The sequence below is a fragment of the Hemicordylus capensis genome, chromosome 5, assembly GCF_027244095.1.
Source record: "Hemicordylus capensis ecotype Gifberg chromosome 5, rHemCap1.1.pri, whole genome shotgun sequence".
In the NCBI taxonomy this organism is placed as follows: domain Eukaryota; kingdom Metazoa; phylum Chordata; class Lepidosauria; order Squamata; family Cordylidae; genus Hemicordylus; species Hemicordylus capensis.
This window is the reverse complement of record NC_069661.1, coordinates 235,039,720-235,052,666: the sequence shown is the minus strand read 5'-3', so window position 1 is coordinate 235,052,666 and position 12,947 is coordinate 235,039,720. Positions and strand designations below refer to the sequence as shown.

The following is a 12,947-nucleotide window of genomic DNA, read 5'->3' as shown; positions in this document are numbered from 1 at the left end:
AGGAAGCACGGGGTCCTTGCTGTCAGGGTTCAGGCCAATCCATTGTGGGGCTGAAGTACATGGCATGCGAGTTCCAGAATTGTAGTTCTGGGATCTCCAGGGTCTCCCAGGTGGCAGGTTCAGGCTCCAGGCTGTGGTTGGCTCCTCTGGATCAGACTCCATGCCACAGCTCAGGATTGGAGTCATGACATCTGACAACAGCCATGTATGTTTCAGAGACTGACGTTTGTATTTAGCCTGGTTTTCTTTTTCCTGAGCTTATCTGATTTGGAGTGGGGGGGACTGGTGAAAAAGCAAGGTACAGTGCCCTACTATAATGTGTCGGAAAAGAATAACTAAAGCTGCTTTATAAATAGAATATGTAGATGCTGAAGACATTTTAAAGAGAAAACATAATGGGATAGATAGTTGTGGGATGCTTTACACATTTGTGAATGGTGAAAGACGGGAAACTGTGGTTGACGGAGCTGAGATATGGAGCCCCCGGGGTATGGTTTAACTTAGAGCCCCTCATAGTCTTTAATCCAAACATGTGAACTATTTCTCCTGGAACCGTACAAGAAGGGGCTCTGCTATTTGCAACTCCAGAGAGAGTGACACTTCACCAGTTTAAAAGCTTGGTTAATCTGCTTAGCATTGCCTGTGCTCCTGTTAGTTACTCAATATTGCAGACACGGTTTCTTGAGAGGGGGGAGCAGGGGAGCAGCAGGGATAGCTGGCCAAGGCCTTTTGAGCTATCGCTCTCTTCGTGAAGCAAATGCTAATGCAACAGACACACAACCCCCCCCCCCTCAAAACCCTCATTTCTGAAACACGAAGAACATCAATAGTGACCTTAGCAGAAGTGTCAGGAAATCTAGAAAGCCCTCAGGAAAGTCAAGGAAAGATTTATTCACAATGGGTCTTTTATGAAAATGAAGGTAGTTTCCGGTGAGTAAGATGTGAGCACTCAATAAACAGCCTGGCTCACCTTGTAGCGCCTTTGACGCATGCAAACAAGAATTGTTTGGGGAAGCAGGAAGTGGGGGGGGGAGGAGGACCATGCTAGCTGCGCTTCCACAATCTCTTCCACTTGGGCCTCTAAAAAATTAAACAAATCTGCATAAATTGGCACAGATTTACACAATAGTTCTGAAGAAAAAGCAGTAAGTTTGAATTGGGCATAGAAATTAACCAGCAATCAATCCAGAAGTTTCTGAACAAATATTTTTGCTGCATTTAACTGGGATCGATAACCAAGGCTTGGCCAGTGTAAAGTAAAGTGTGCTGTAGAGTCAGTGTCGACTTCTGGCAACCACAGAGCCCTGTGGTTAGTTTTTGGTAGAATACAGCAGGGTTTTACCATTGCCATCTCCCACGCAGTATGAGATGATGATGCCTTTCAGCATCTTCCTGTATCACTGCTGCCCAATAGAGATGTTCCCATAGTCTGGGAAACATTCCAGCGGAGATTCGAACCGGCAACCTCTGACTTGCTAGTCAAGTCATTTCCTGCTGCACCATTAGGTGGCTTTTTGGAAAGTGTAGTTAACTCTTTAATTGCACATGTTACCATTGTGAGAACACAGCCAGAGCGACCAAAAGGCCCTTTAGCTCATCTCTTTTATTTTGTAAAGTTGACACAAGGGAAGAAGAAATCCACAGAGGGGGCAGAGTACAGCACCTCAATTCTCGTGCAAGAGAATTAACAACTGTACCTTGGGGATGAAAGGAGATTCAGGGTAGATCTTCTGTTCTGTCTTTGATGAAAGAAAAATTCATGAGCAAAAGATGAGGAAATCCTACCTTGCAAGCCAGAGCATTGAAATGAATACCCTTGAGATAATTATGACATGCCCATTGAGAAAAAAGTTATTCAGCAAGCTGGAAAGGAAATTGTTCTAGATACTGTAACTGCTACTCTGCATGGCACTTTTAGGTCACTGCTTAATTAGAGGCATGGCTAAATTGCAACCTGTCATCTGACTTGTTTAGCATATTTATATATCGCCTGATATATACATTTTAGGTGGCATACACAATTCAAGTTACAATATAAAAATTAAAAACAATTAGAACACTTTCACAGACTAAAACCATTAAACAGTTTAAATTAATTTTAATTAAAGCCGGGGGAAACAGGTGTGTTAAGTGTCTTTTAAAAACCAATCATAGATGGCGATGCTCTTTTGTCGGGGGGGGGGGGGATTCCAAAGCCCTGGGACAGTCACAGAGAAGGCCCAGTTCCGAGTTGCCACCAGACGAGCCGGTGGCAACCGTAACAAGACCTTCCCAGATGAGCTTAATAGGTGGCAGGGTTTGTGACAAAGAAGGTAGTCTCTTAAGTATCCTGGACCAAAGCCCAGGGAGAAGAGTAAACTCTTCTCACTGTTGAATGTATAGGGTATGTGTGATAAAGCTGATCCTGGGTACTTCATATGGCATACAACTGCTAGGACATTTTGCCTGTAGGTACACTATGAAGTCTGTGGGAAAGAGAAGGATGCATATGAGCAAATAATGATGCCACAGTCAGTATTCTCTCTAATTCTTATCATCTGTGTGAAGAATGTTTTGTTCTGGGCGGCAGTTTCAAAGCAGTATGTATGCACATCCATTCAGAGTGGGACCTTCCTGATTCAATCTGAGCAGGATCTATAATTAACTGAGCGGACGTTTTTTAAAAAGTGAGAGCGTGAGCACATGCGCACGCTTTAGAGGGAACACTGGCCACAGTTCATAAGTGTAAGTGGGGGGAAAGTGTGCTTGTCAGAAAGTAAGCCCTACTGGACTCAGCGATACTTATTTCCAAGAATTATTTTATTTGGTTGATTTCGAACCCACCTTGCAGTCCAGAAGGATTCCCAAGGGCTGTTTATATATAATAATAAAATTCAATTAAATTAGGGCTTTTTCTACCCTCCGTGACACATTGCATTGCTCTGGGGTTGCATATCACCAGTACCCAAATCCAGTTCTCATTAGATCACTGTGGCTGTTCCTACAGAATTCCATCCCGTCATACACCTCTGACTTGGCAATTAGGTGCTGGGCTGCAGGGGCAGATTTTCCATGAAGTAAACTGGGGGGGTCACCTCAAGTGGTGATTTCTGGGAATGCCTTGGGGTAAACACAATACTCCCTTTCATAATCCACCTGTCAGCTGCCACCATAGGGGCTCTTTGCTGGGTGGTGGCAAAGCTACCACTGGGCAAAGGCTCCTCTGCTAAGGTCCTTTGCTGTCACTGTCTTCTCTTCCTAGCCAGGGTGCACTTCCTATCTCCCCTACCAGGCTAGTAAAGCAGAGGAGGAAGCAGAAGAGGAAATAATGAAAGAGCAGCAGAGTAGCCAGTCTATAGAATGCCTCCTGTACAGGTGGACCTCATTATCCGCGTGGGATCCGTTCCCACATATTACTTTGAATGACGGGAGTAGCATACCAAGGAAGTATGAGGGTGTGCACCAAGGGGAGCAGCAGCATGTGTTGGAGGAGGAGGAGGAGGAGGAGGAAGGTGTCTCCTACAGAAGCAGCACTGGCTGTTGCAGCCACTGCAACCAACCACAACAACAAAAGGTGTGTGAAGTAGCATATATTGTGCTGCCTCAGGTGTGTGCCACAGTCTCTGGCCGCTGTTGCCTGGCTGCCCACTCCTTACTCCTCCCCTCGAGGATTACAGATTTTAGTCCTGGTCTACACGTGCAGCAGAATGAGATGGTAGAATCCTGCAATGAACTTTATCACTACAGATAATGCAAATTTTAATTTATTTTATTTGTTTGTTTGTTTGTTTGTTTGTTTGATTTCTACACCGGCCTTCCAAAAATGGCTCAGGTATTATTACACAGAGAAATAATAAATAATGACATTTAAATATCCCTGCAGTTAAATAGCTAGTACAGGAGAACCACATTATTTATGAGGGTTCCATTCCACGGGGGGGAGGGGATGGATAGGGAATCTGCAAATAACAAAGCATTAGGGCAATGGAATGGGGGGGCAGATTAGGTTCCCGGATGCCAAAAATTGGCTGAAAGTAAGCCAAAAATGGTGGAGTTTACCCCATTTCTACCCCCATCTACCCCAAATGGCCCCTCAACATGCCCTACTGTCATCCACAGTGCCCAAAACAATGTTTTTTGCCTTGTTTTTGAGCCAAAAAATGGCTCCCAATCTCTCTGGTAGTCAAAACTGCAGCTGGAAATGACCTCCAAGGTCATTTCAGGCCACCCCCGTCCCACAGATAATTGGGTTTAACCCCCCCTTTCCTTTTTTTACCTGCATAAACCGAGGTTGGATGCTAATTACCCAACTGCAGATACGCAAAACCGCGAGTCCTAGACACACAATTAACGAGGACCTCCTGTAAATAAAGCAAAAGCTTCTATCCCAGCTTGCTGGGCTAATTTTCTACTTGCAGGAATGAAAACATTAAAAAGAAAGAAAGATCTTTTTCTATTGCCTGAAGTGGCATAGTGCATTTCATCACCTCAGAACTCCCCCACTCCTACACTCTGAAGTGGCATAGCACATTCTACCATTTCAAAATTCTACCACTTCATTCTGTTGAATGTGTCGACCGGATCTTATCCACTGTTCATGGGAAATGAGGGAAGAGGCAAATGCAGAGCTGTGCCTCAGGTGAGTTAGTGACTGATGGCAGCTGGGAGTTCCACTGGCTGGCTCTCTTCTCCTGAATCTCTCCTTCCATAGGATAGCAGGTCTTTCCATTGTCCAACAGAAGAGAGGACAACCCAGTACAGTACAGTACAGTACAGTACTAACAGCTGTGCCTCAGGTGAGTTGTGGGTAAAAATGTCACTGACCATTTTACTACCTTACTTAATCACTTAATTTCTTGACTGAGAAGCAGACATTAATCAATTAAAAATTATATGCTCAGGCTATATGCAAGGATAACATAAGAACTAATAAAAAATTTAATATTACCAAAAAGCAGCCACTCCCGAAGCATCTCTTTGCTCCTAATGGACTGAAAAGAAATGACATATCCTCTGGCAAGAACTATGACCCACAGGCAGGAAATAAGAGAACTTCTGGGAACAGGGTTAATTAGACTGCCTGTGCTGGATATTGGGAAATGAAACTTCCAATGGCTCTCCTTGTTACGAGAAATAATACATCAAGAGGAACCAAGGGAAAGTTTAAGAGCAGGAGCAATGCTAATTTCCTGAAACAAGCAAACAAGTAAAACCAGAAAGCGTCTCCAAAATTCTATGCAATGCTCTAGGTTCTCTCGAGTGAAATGGCATGTGGCCCTATTCCAAGTGCAGCGTGAGCAAAACTAAATGAGGGAGCCTCAAAGCCATCCCCCTATGTTCCCCTTAGGTTATAAATATGAAAATATTCAGAAAATAAAACCAAACTATCAACATTCAGAGCTTAAATGCCCTTCATCAGCATTGTGCATACATTCCAGAAGTGCAATTATCCAAATTACAAGCGTCAACAACAAATTAGTCTCATTTAAAAATCCACGGGTAACAAAAGCATCAACCTGTAGACATATCCCCTAATTATATTCCATGTAATGCACCTAACTCAAGAAGTTGGAACACATACACATATAGAGACACAGTACCTCTGAGAACAAGGCAACAAAATCAGCAATGTTAACCTCTTTTCCTCATACTCTATGCTTGTTTAAATTTATATTAATTTAGATGTACAGTGACTCTTGACAGCTTACAGCAATCATGCATAGCAGGAAAAGATCTTTGTTCCAAAAGGGTTAAAAAACCAATGTTTGGGGAAATTAAGGAAGTTACACTTATTAGATAGATCTAGAGATATAGATATAAAGCTGCTTGGGCCTCACTGACTGACTTACTCACTCAATGACTTAAAACTCCCAGATGAAACCACAAAAAATAGAAACATGCTATTTTCACAGGTAGGCTGCAGGGTTGCCCAGACTACCAAAACAAAAAACAAAAACAAAAAACCCCAAATCCCAGAAAAATTCATTGCTTTCTCGGAAAAACTCTCCCATCGGACAGCGTGGGTCATGAGATCTCTTAGAGCTAGGAAATGGCAAAAGTCAAGAGTCAGATAAGACGTTAATATGCTTGCAAACTACAAGCTGTTTTACGGGTGTGTGTGCGCGTGCATATACATATCCATGTTGGCCGACATTCTGCACAGTCTAAGCTTTGTTTTGTTTCCAGTGTAAGTAGCATGGTGCAATTGCCTGTGCACTCTTTTAAGGAGATTCGCAACAGCCCTGGGGCTGCCTTTCATGTGTGCAGCAGCCCTAGTAGCATTCTAACACCGAGGTTAGGCTACACAAAATGTCGGCCACCATATATTTTATTTTATTTATTTATATTAAAATTTTATACCGCCTCCCCCAGATGGCTCTAGGCGGTTCACAAATACCAAAACAGATTTTTTAAAAACACAAATAGATATTTTTAAAAATTAAAACCAATTTAAAATCATTTCAGTACAAGACCAGGCTAAAAAGATATGTTTTATTAAGACTCCTCTAAAGGCTGCTAAAACTCTTAAGCCTCCAATATCCCTAGGGAGCACATTCCAGCAGCAGCTACAGAGAAGGCATGATCCCAAGTCACCACCAGGCAAGCTGGCAGCAGCCGGAGATGGACCTCTCCTGATGACCTTAAAGTTTGGTGGGGATCATGCTGAAGAAGGGACTCTCCTAGGTAACCCAGTGCTAAGCCGTTAAGGGCTTGAAAGGGTAATTATCAGCACTTTGTACTTTCACTGGAAACATACTGGCAACAAGTGCAGCTGCTTTAACACATGCATAATATGGTCAATGTATTATCAAAATGCAGACTCCCTGGCCCTTCCAGCTCAAGAGTCATTCATACAATCTCAAGTTGAGTGTGGGTCTTGAATGGGATCCTTGAAGAGTTGGGGCATGTCACACAGCAATCACATCAATGTGATTTTATTTCACTGAACTCTGGATTCATTCAATACACATTCTCAGTTTGGCTTTGTGAAGTGGTCTTTTTATCACTCCCTAGTCAAATCACCTCTTTCTTCATAGCCACATCACAACCTCAACTTGCTTTCTTTCCATATACGAGAGCACACCTTAGAAACTAGCAGTTATGCCACGACTACCCATGATGTATCTGTAACAGGCAAGAGGGATGCAGGTGAGCAGGAGCATAGGGAGGCTGGTGGTGGCCCGTGTGCAGCCTCTGGCCCGCCCCTGCATCTGATGACAGACACAGGGGCCATTAGATGCAGGGGGCGTGGTCTCCCTCCCAAATGGGGCCGCACGGCCCCATTTGGAAGGGAGATCAGCCCACACTGCATTGGGTGGGCCAAAGTGACTTTCCATGCCTTAAAGGCAGGGAGATCCATTCCGGCCACACTGCCAATGCAGCGTGGGCTGATCTCCCTCCTAAACAGGGCCACACGACCCCTTTTGGGAGGGGGATCGATTGGCCCCGCTGCACTGGCAGCGAGACTAGGAGCGACTCTCCATGCCTTATAGGTTCCAAAAAGGGCTGTGCGGCCCCGCTTGGGACCGAAATAACGCCCCCTGCGTCTGACATCAGACGCGGGGGGGGGGGGCATGTCTGAGGCCATACTCGTGGCCCCTGATTGGTGGCAGCCCGGGTTCTTTGAACCCATTCACCCAATGGTGGCTCTGCCCCTGCAGGTGAGACATCCAAACATTTTAGCTTGCTTCTGAGTCTTGTGCTACTTCTGCCTGCTCCACAGCCCAGTGCAGCAAGAGTCTCCCCTGAGAGATCTGAAATGCGCAGAAACTTGGGCAAGGTGAGATCACGTGTGTGCCACTGGGCAACCTGGTCAGGGGCAGGGTCTGTCTCCACAGGGCCCTGTTGTTCTAGCGACTGGATTTGTGGAGCCTTGGCATATGCATTCTACTGGATACACAGAATATACGAGCTTGATAGGACATGACTGACCCAGCTGCCCACCAGATGCACATTCAGTAAAATACAGATTATACACCTCACACATTATGGTGTACATCACAGATAATTTTGGAATTCTGTGTGTTTTATAGAACATAGGCTGACATTCTCCACAGGGTAAAGCAGATGGTTCAGCACCACCTGTGCGGGTCTAAAACACTGCCTGCAAAGCCGCAGAAGCCCTATTCCACTATGACTTAAAACTGTGCAATCACAGTTATGTGACAGTCATTGGAAAGGATGGGCATTGTACAATTACGACTACACAACTCTAAATTGCAGCTGGTGGTGTTTTAGACACAGACAGGGGCACAGGTGAGCTTGTGGTGTATTTTCCACAACATAGCAGGTGGTGGTTTAGACACAGATGGGGGCACAGGTGGAACTGAACCATCTGCGTCACCCTGTGGGGAAGGTTGGCCATTATGTGATATTGTGTTATTAAATTTATAGCCACCTCTGAAAAGAGCAAATCATTTTAAACATGTCAGGCACTTTCTGAATATTCCAACAGTTTCTTTAAGTACCTAGGGTCCTTCTCCCTCTTTTTTCTGGCATACTGGTGGGCTCTAACCCAGTGTGTTTTATGGGTTCATGCAAGACCCATGGAATGAGAAAGAAGGGTTAAGAGAGGTGATGCAACATTGGGGGGGGGGGGGCATTTAATCTTCCAGTTGTTCAGAAGCAGCACAACTATAATAAGGTGTAGCAGGTATTCAGTGCAAGAAATCAAAGTTTGTAACTTGTCCAGGTTGACAATTATCAGCTGGGATTTCTGCTTTAAGAGCAAAGCCAGCTCTAAGAACAAGCACCTCCTTTGTTCTCAGAACAGAGCAACATTTCTAACAGCTAGTCACCATTACTTTGCTTATTCTGCGTCTCTAGAGCGTTGCAAAGCACTCACAATTAAATTCACATGCAGCTCATCTTTCTCTGAGTTTCATTACCAGCACCAGGCTCTGAGCACGTATGAGGAAAGGTGGCTGACCCAGTCTAAATTGCCATCTCTGAGCCAACAGCATATACAGGCCCTTCGTAAATTACATATTTTAAAAATCCGAAGATTTGGTGAGTTTTTCCTACATGTATTTGATTTCCAAGCAAACTGATTGACAAGCTGGTTCCATACAGTTCAAAGTGAGCAGTGAATAAAATAAAAAGAAACCCAGTGAGGATCGAAGAAGCAGACAGAAGACAGGTTCAGACAACATAATGGCAAGTAAGATTAGTGGTGTGCACAGAACTGGTGCATGCCAGTTCAAAAGGGGGTGATATGTTTAAGGATGGGGGACAGTGTTCTTACTTCTCCCGCTGTGTTTCCCCTGCTGGCACTGTCTTTTAAAATGGTGCGGCGGGGCGGCAGTGTACCTCCTTGCTGCCGGGAGTGCATGCATGAGCATGTGCACTGGGCACTTCCAGTCACTTCCGCTCCAAAGAGGCATACCAAGGAGGTATGCTGCCGCCCCGCCGGACCCATTTTAAAAGACAGCACCGGTGGGGGAAACGTGGCAGGAGGGGTAAGAGAGCCCTCCCCCATCCTTAAAGATATCCCCCCCACCTTCGAACCGGCTGAACCACTGGACATTTGAACTGGTTAAGAGGCCCATAAAAGGGCCTCCGAACCAGTTTGTGCACATCCCTAAATAAGATGGCAGGAATCACCCGTGCCCAGCAAGCACATACTTCCACTGCAAACTGCAAGTGTTATTTGTTTCATAACATCTAAGCCCGGAAATGTCAGATTGCTAAACAGCACTTAGCAAGATTTGAAGTTGGGTGGTGGTTGTCAGATGGCTAAGGTAAGTGCCACTTGGCCACCGGCCATTTCCAGGTTCAGATATCATGAGATGCATAGCACTTGCGGGTCGTTGCAGAAGTGCATGCTTGCCAGGAAGTGACAGTTCCTGCCACTTACTTGCCACTGTGGTGTCTGAACGCACCCGCAGTCCATAGTAAGGAACAGAGGTGGAAGTAATTTGGAACAGATGAAACCTCCCTGGATCCAAGGCCTGGTTCAATATCATTTTCATTCTTTGTATGAGAGGGGTGCAAGTGCATGCCCTAAGGCTCCACCCACTTTCCCTGACCCATACTGCTCATCCCAACTTCTCTCTCTTTACCATTCTTTCAACCCTGGCATGGATTGCAGGTACAAATGGGTCCCTAGTACAGAAGAATCTGCTATTTTGCCAGTTAATATATTATCTTTCATACAGGGAGACTGTGTGGGATAAGGGATGGTGGGAGGTTGCATGAACAAGGCCTAATAGTCATTTATAAGGTGGGGTGTGTGTGGATGGTGCTGTAGCAAGCTTATTAGTAGAGCTGTAGCCCAGCAGGAGGAAGGTGCATGCAAAGGAGCTTCCTTTACATACACAAGGTCCCAGGTTCAATCCCTACAGGTAGGGCTGGGAAAGACTCCTGCCTGAAACCTTGGAGAGCCACTGCCAGTCACTGTGGACAATATTAAGCTAGATGGACCAATGGTCTGACTGTGTTCAAGGCAGCTTCCTGTGTTCCTATGAATGCTTCAGAAGTGCTGCCTCATAAAAGCCAAAGTGCAGGCATGGGGTTGTATGCGTCCAACTCAGGATCAGCCATTGAGGATGGGGATTATGGGAGTTGTGGTCCAACATCTGGGACCCAAGTTTAAGAACCCCTGTGATATATAGATCATGCCTTCTGTTTGGCTCTAGCCAGATCCACAGCATAATCATAAAGCTGTGGTGATGGGGAGGGAAAGAGAAGCTGCAATGGTAGAACGAAAATCACCAGAGCCACATGAGAAATTACTTCAGAAAAACAGCTTGCCATGTACAGCAGTCTCTACACGGCTGCGTTTTCAATGGCGCAGCGGAAAAATGCTTGACTAACAAGCAGAAGGTTTCCGGTTCGAATTCCTGCCAGTACTATATCAGGCAGCAGTGATATAGGAAGATGCTGAAAGGCATCATCTCATACTGCATTGGAGGAATCAATGGTAAACCCCTCTTGTATTCTATCAAAAGAAAACCACAGGGCTTTGTGGGGGCCAGGAGACAAAATCGACTTGACAGCACACTTTACCTTTAGCCACCTTAAGTGGCGCAGCAAAGAAATGCTTTGATTAGCAAGCCAGAGGTTGCTGGTTCAAATCCCCGCTAGTACAGTACAGTTCAAATTCAAATCCCCGCTAGTGACAGCCAACAACCTGGATGGCTTTAAGAGGGGTTTGGATAACTTCATGGAGGAGAGGTCCATCAATGGCTACTAGTCGGAGGGCTGTGGGCCACCTCCAGTCTCAAAGGGCAGGATGGCTCTGAGAACCAGTTGCAGGGGAGTAATGGCAGGAGAGAGGGCACGCCCTCAACTCCTGCCTGTGGCTTCCAGCAGCATCTGGTGGGCCACTGTGAGAAACAGGATGCTGGACTAGATGGGCCTTGGGCCTGATCCAGCAGGGCTGTTCTTATGTACATTTCCCAGACTAAGGGAAACACCTATATCGGGCAGCAGAAATATAGGAAGATGCTGAAAAGCATCATCTCATACTGCGCAGGACGAGGCAATGGTAAACCCCTCCTGTATTCTACCAAAAAAACCCCACAGGGCTCTGTGGGCGCCAGGAGTCAAAATCGACTTGACGGCACACTTTACTTTTAACCAAACCATTAACTGTGTGTATAAACAACGGAGGACAGAGACATAGAGGTTCCTGATCTATCCACAGAAAGAATGGGGCTTTCAGCATTGGGGGATACTGCATGAAAGTGAATCTACTCACCTGACAATGTAATCTGGTGCAGGGTATGGGCTATTCCATGGGCCAATTGTGAAGCCCGGTTGTCATGCATGTGGGACAGATTATAGCCCTTCATTTTTAGACAGACCTTTAAGCAGGGAGGTTATTTGGACTCTGCAGTTGTGCTCTGCTGTGACATTTTATCATATTCCAACCATTGTTTTTTTTAACGCTGTATTTTCTTGTGTTTTCCCACTGAACATTGCCCTGAGGATGTTTGGCAAAGGGCGGTTTTATAAATACAAAGCAAAATAAATAAAATGTGGTACAGTCTGGATCAGTCTCCACTTTCCGGTTGGGCTGAGCTCTCTCTTGTTAATAACAGCTGAACAAGTCCAGATTGGGTAATACAAAAGGGAGGAGCAAAATACTTCTCTAACCACAGACACTCTAGCCGCTTCAGAAGCAAGACTGACACCATTTCAGCATAGAATTTTCTCAACATAATCTCTACAGACACACACAGACTCTATTGTGAAGAAAAATGTGTTTACCTTGAATGCTACTAGGCAATGCAGACCCAGCAGCAGCAGTACTGCTGCCATGAGAATGGTGGCTAAATTCCTCACGTCCCAGATTGACTCAACCAAAGGGATACTCCCAACCTGCCAGTCATAGCACAGAGTAACTGGAGCCAGCAGAAGCCAGGCATTGAAGGCCAGGAGGTAGGAATAAGTTAAAAACCTGCAAAAGGAAAAAACAAAGCTTAACAGCTAGAAATCCAGCACAAGGGTCAAGCAGAGTTCAGTTTCTCAATTCAGTGTGAATTTTCACCAGTAGGTGGAAGACATAGAATCTATCTATGTGGTTGCTAAGAGTCATCACCAACTTGATGGCACTTAATCAATCAATCAATCAATCAATCAATCAGATGGAAATAACCCTGATGCAATCACAGCCAAGTCTGATTTGTTGGACTAAAGAATGGTTTCTTTCAGAAAACTGAACGACACCTCAGAAATTCTGCTATGAATTTCTATACTCGCCAGCCTATTCCCATATTGTGTTAGAAATGGTTTTCCTACACAGATATTGCCATTAAAATTTCAGTTTAATGATAATAAACAACCCTATGCCCTGCTTAGCCCAAGGACATGCAACTGAAACAATCACCTATTTGCTCATTCCTCCAATTTCTTCCCCACCCTCTGCTGACTCCCTCGTGTCAATCTCTAGATTGCTAGCCCTTTAGAGCAGGGACTTGTATTCTCATCCTTTGTAAAGTGCCACATAATGGCACTGAATAAAT

At 45.1% G+C, this 12,947-nt stretch overlaps 1 protein-coding gene across 3 annotated transcripts in view; it reads right to left on the bottom strand.

Annotated features, from left to right (window-relative positions):
• TMTC1 (transmembrane O-mannosyltransferase targeting cadherins 1) overlaps positions 1 to 12,947 on the bottom strand; it is a 232,675-nt gene that overhangs the window by 123,107 nt on the left and 96,621 nt on the right. For all 3 annotated transcript variants that reach the window (XM_053252491.1, XM_053252492.1, XM_053252493.1), the window contains one exon: positions 12,193 to 12,382. In XM_053252491.1, coding sequence (XP_053108466.1) covers positions 12,193 to 12,382 — 190 coding nt within the window. The remainder of the gene's footprint in view (positions 1 to 12,192; positions 12,383 to 12,947) is intronic.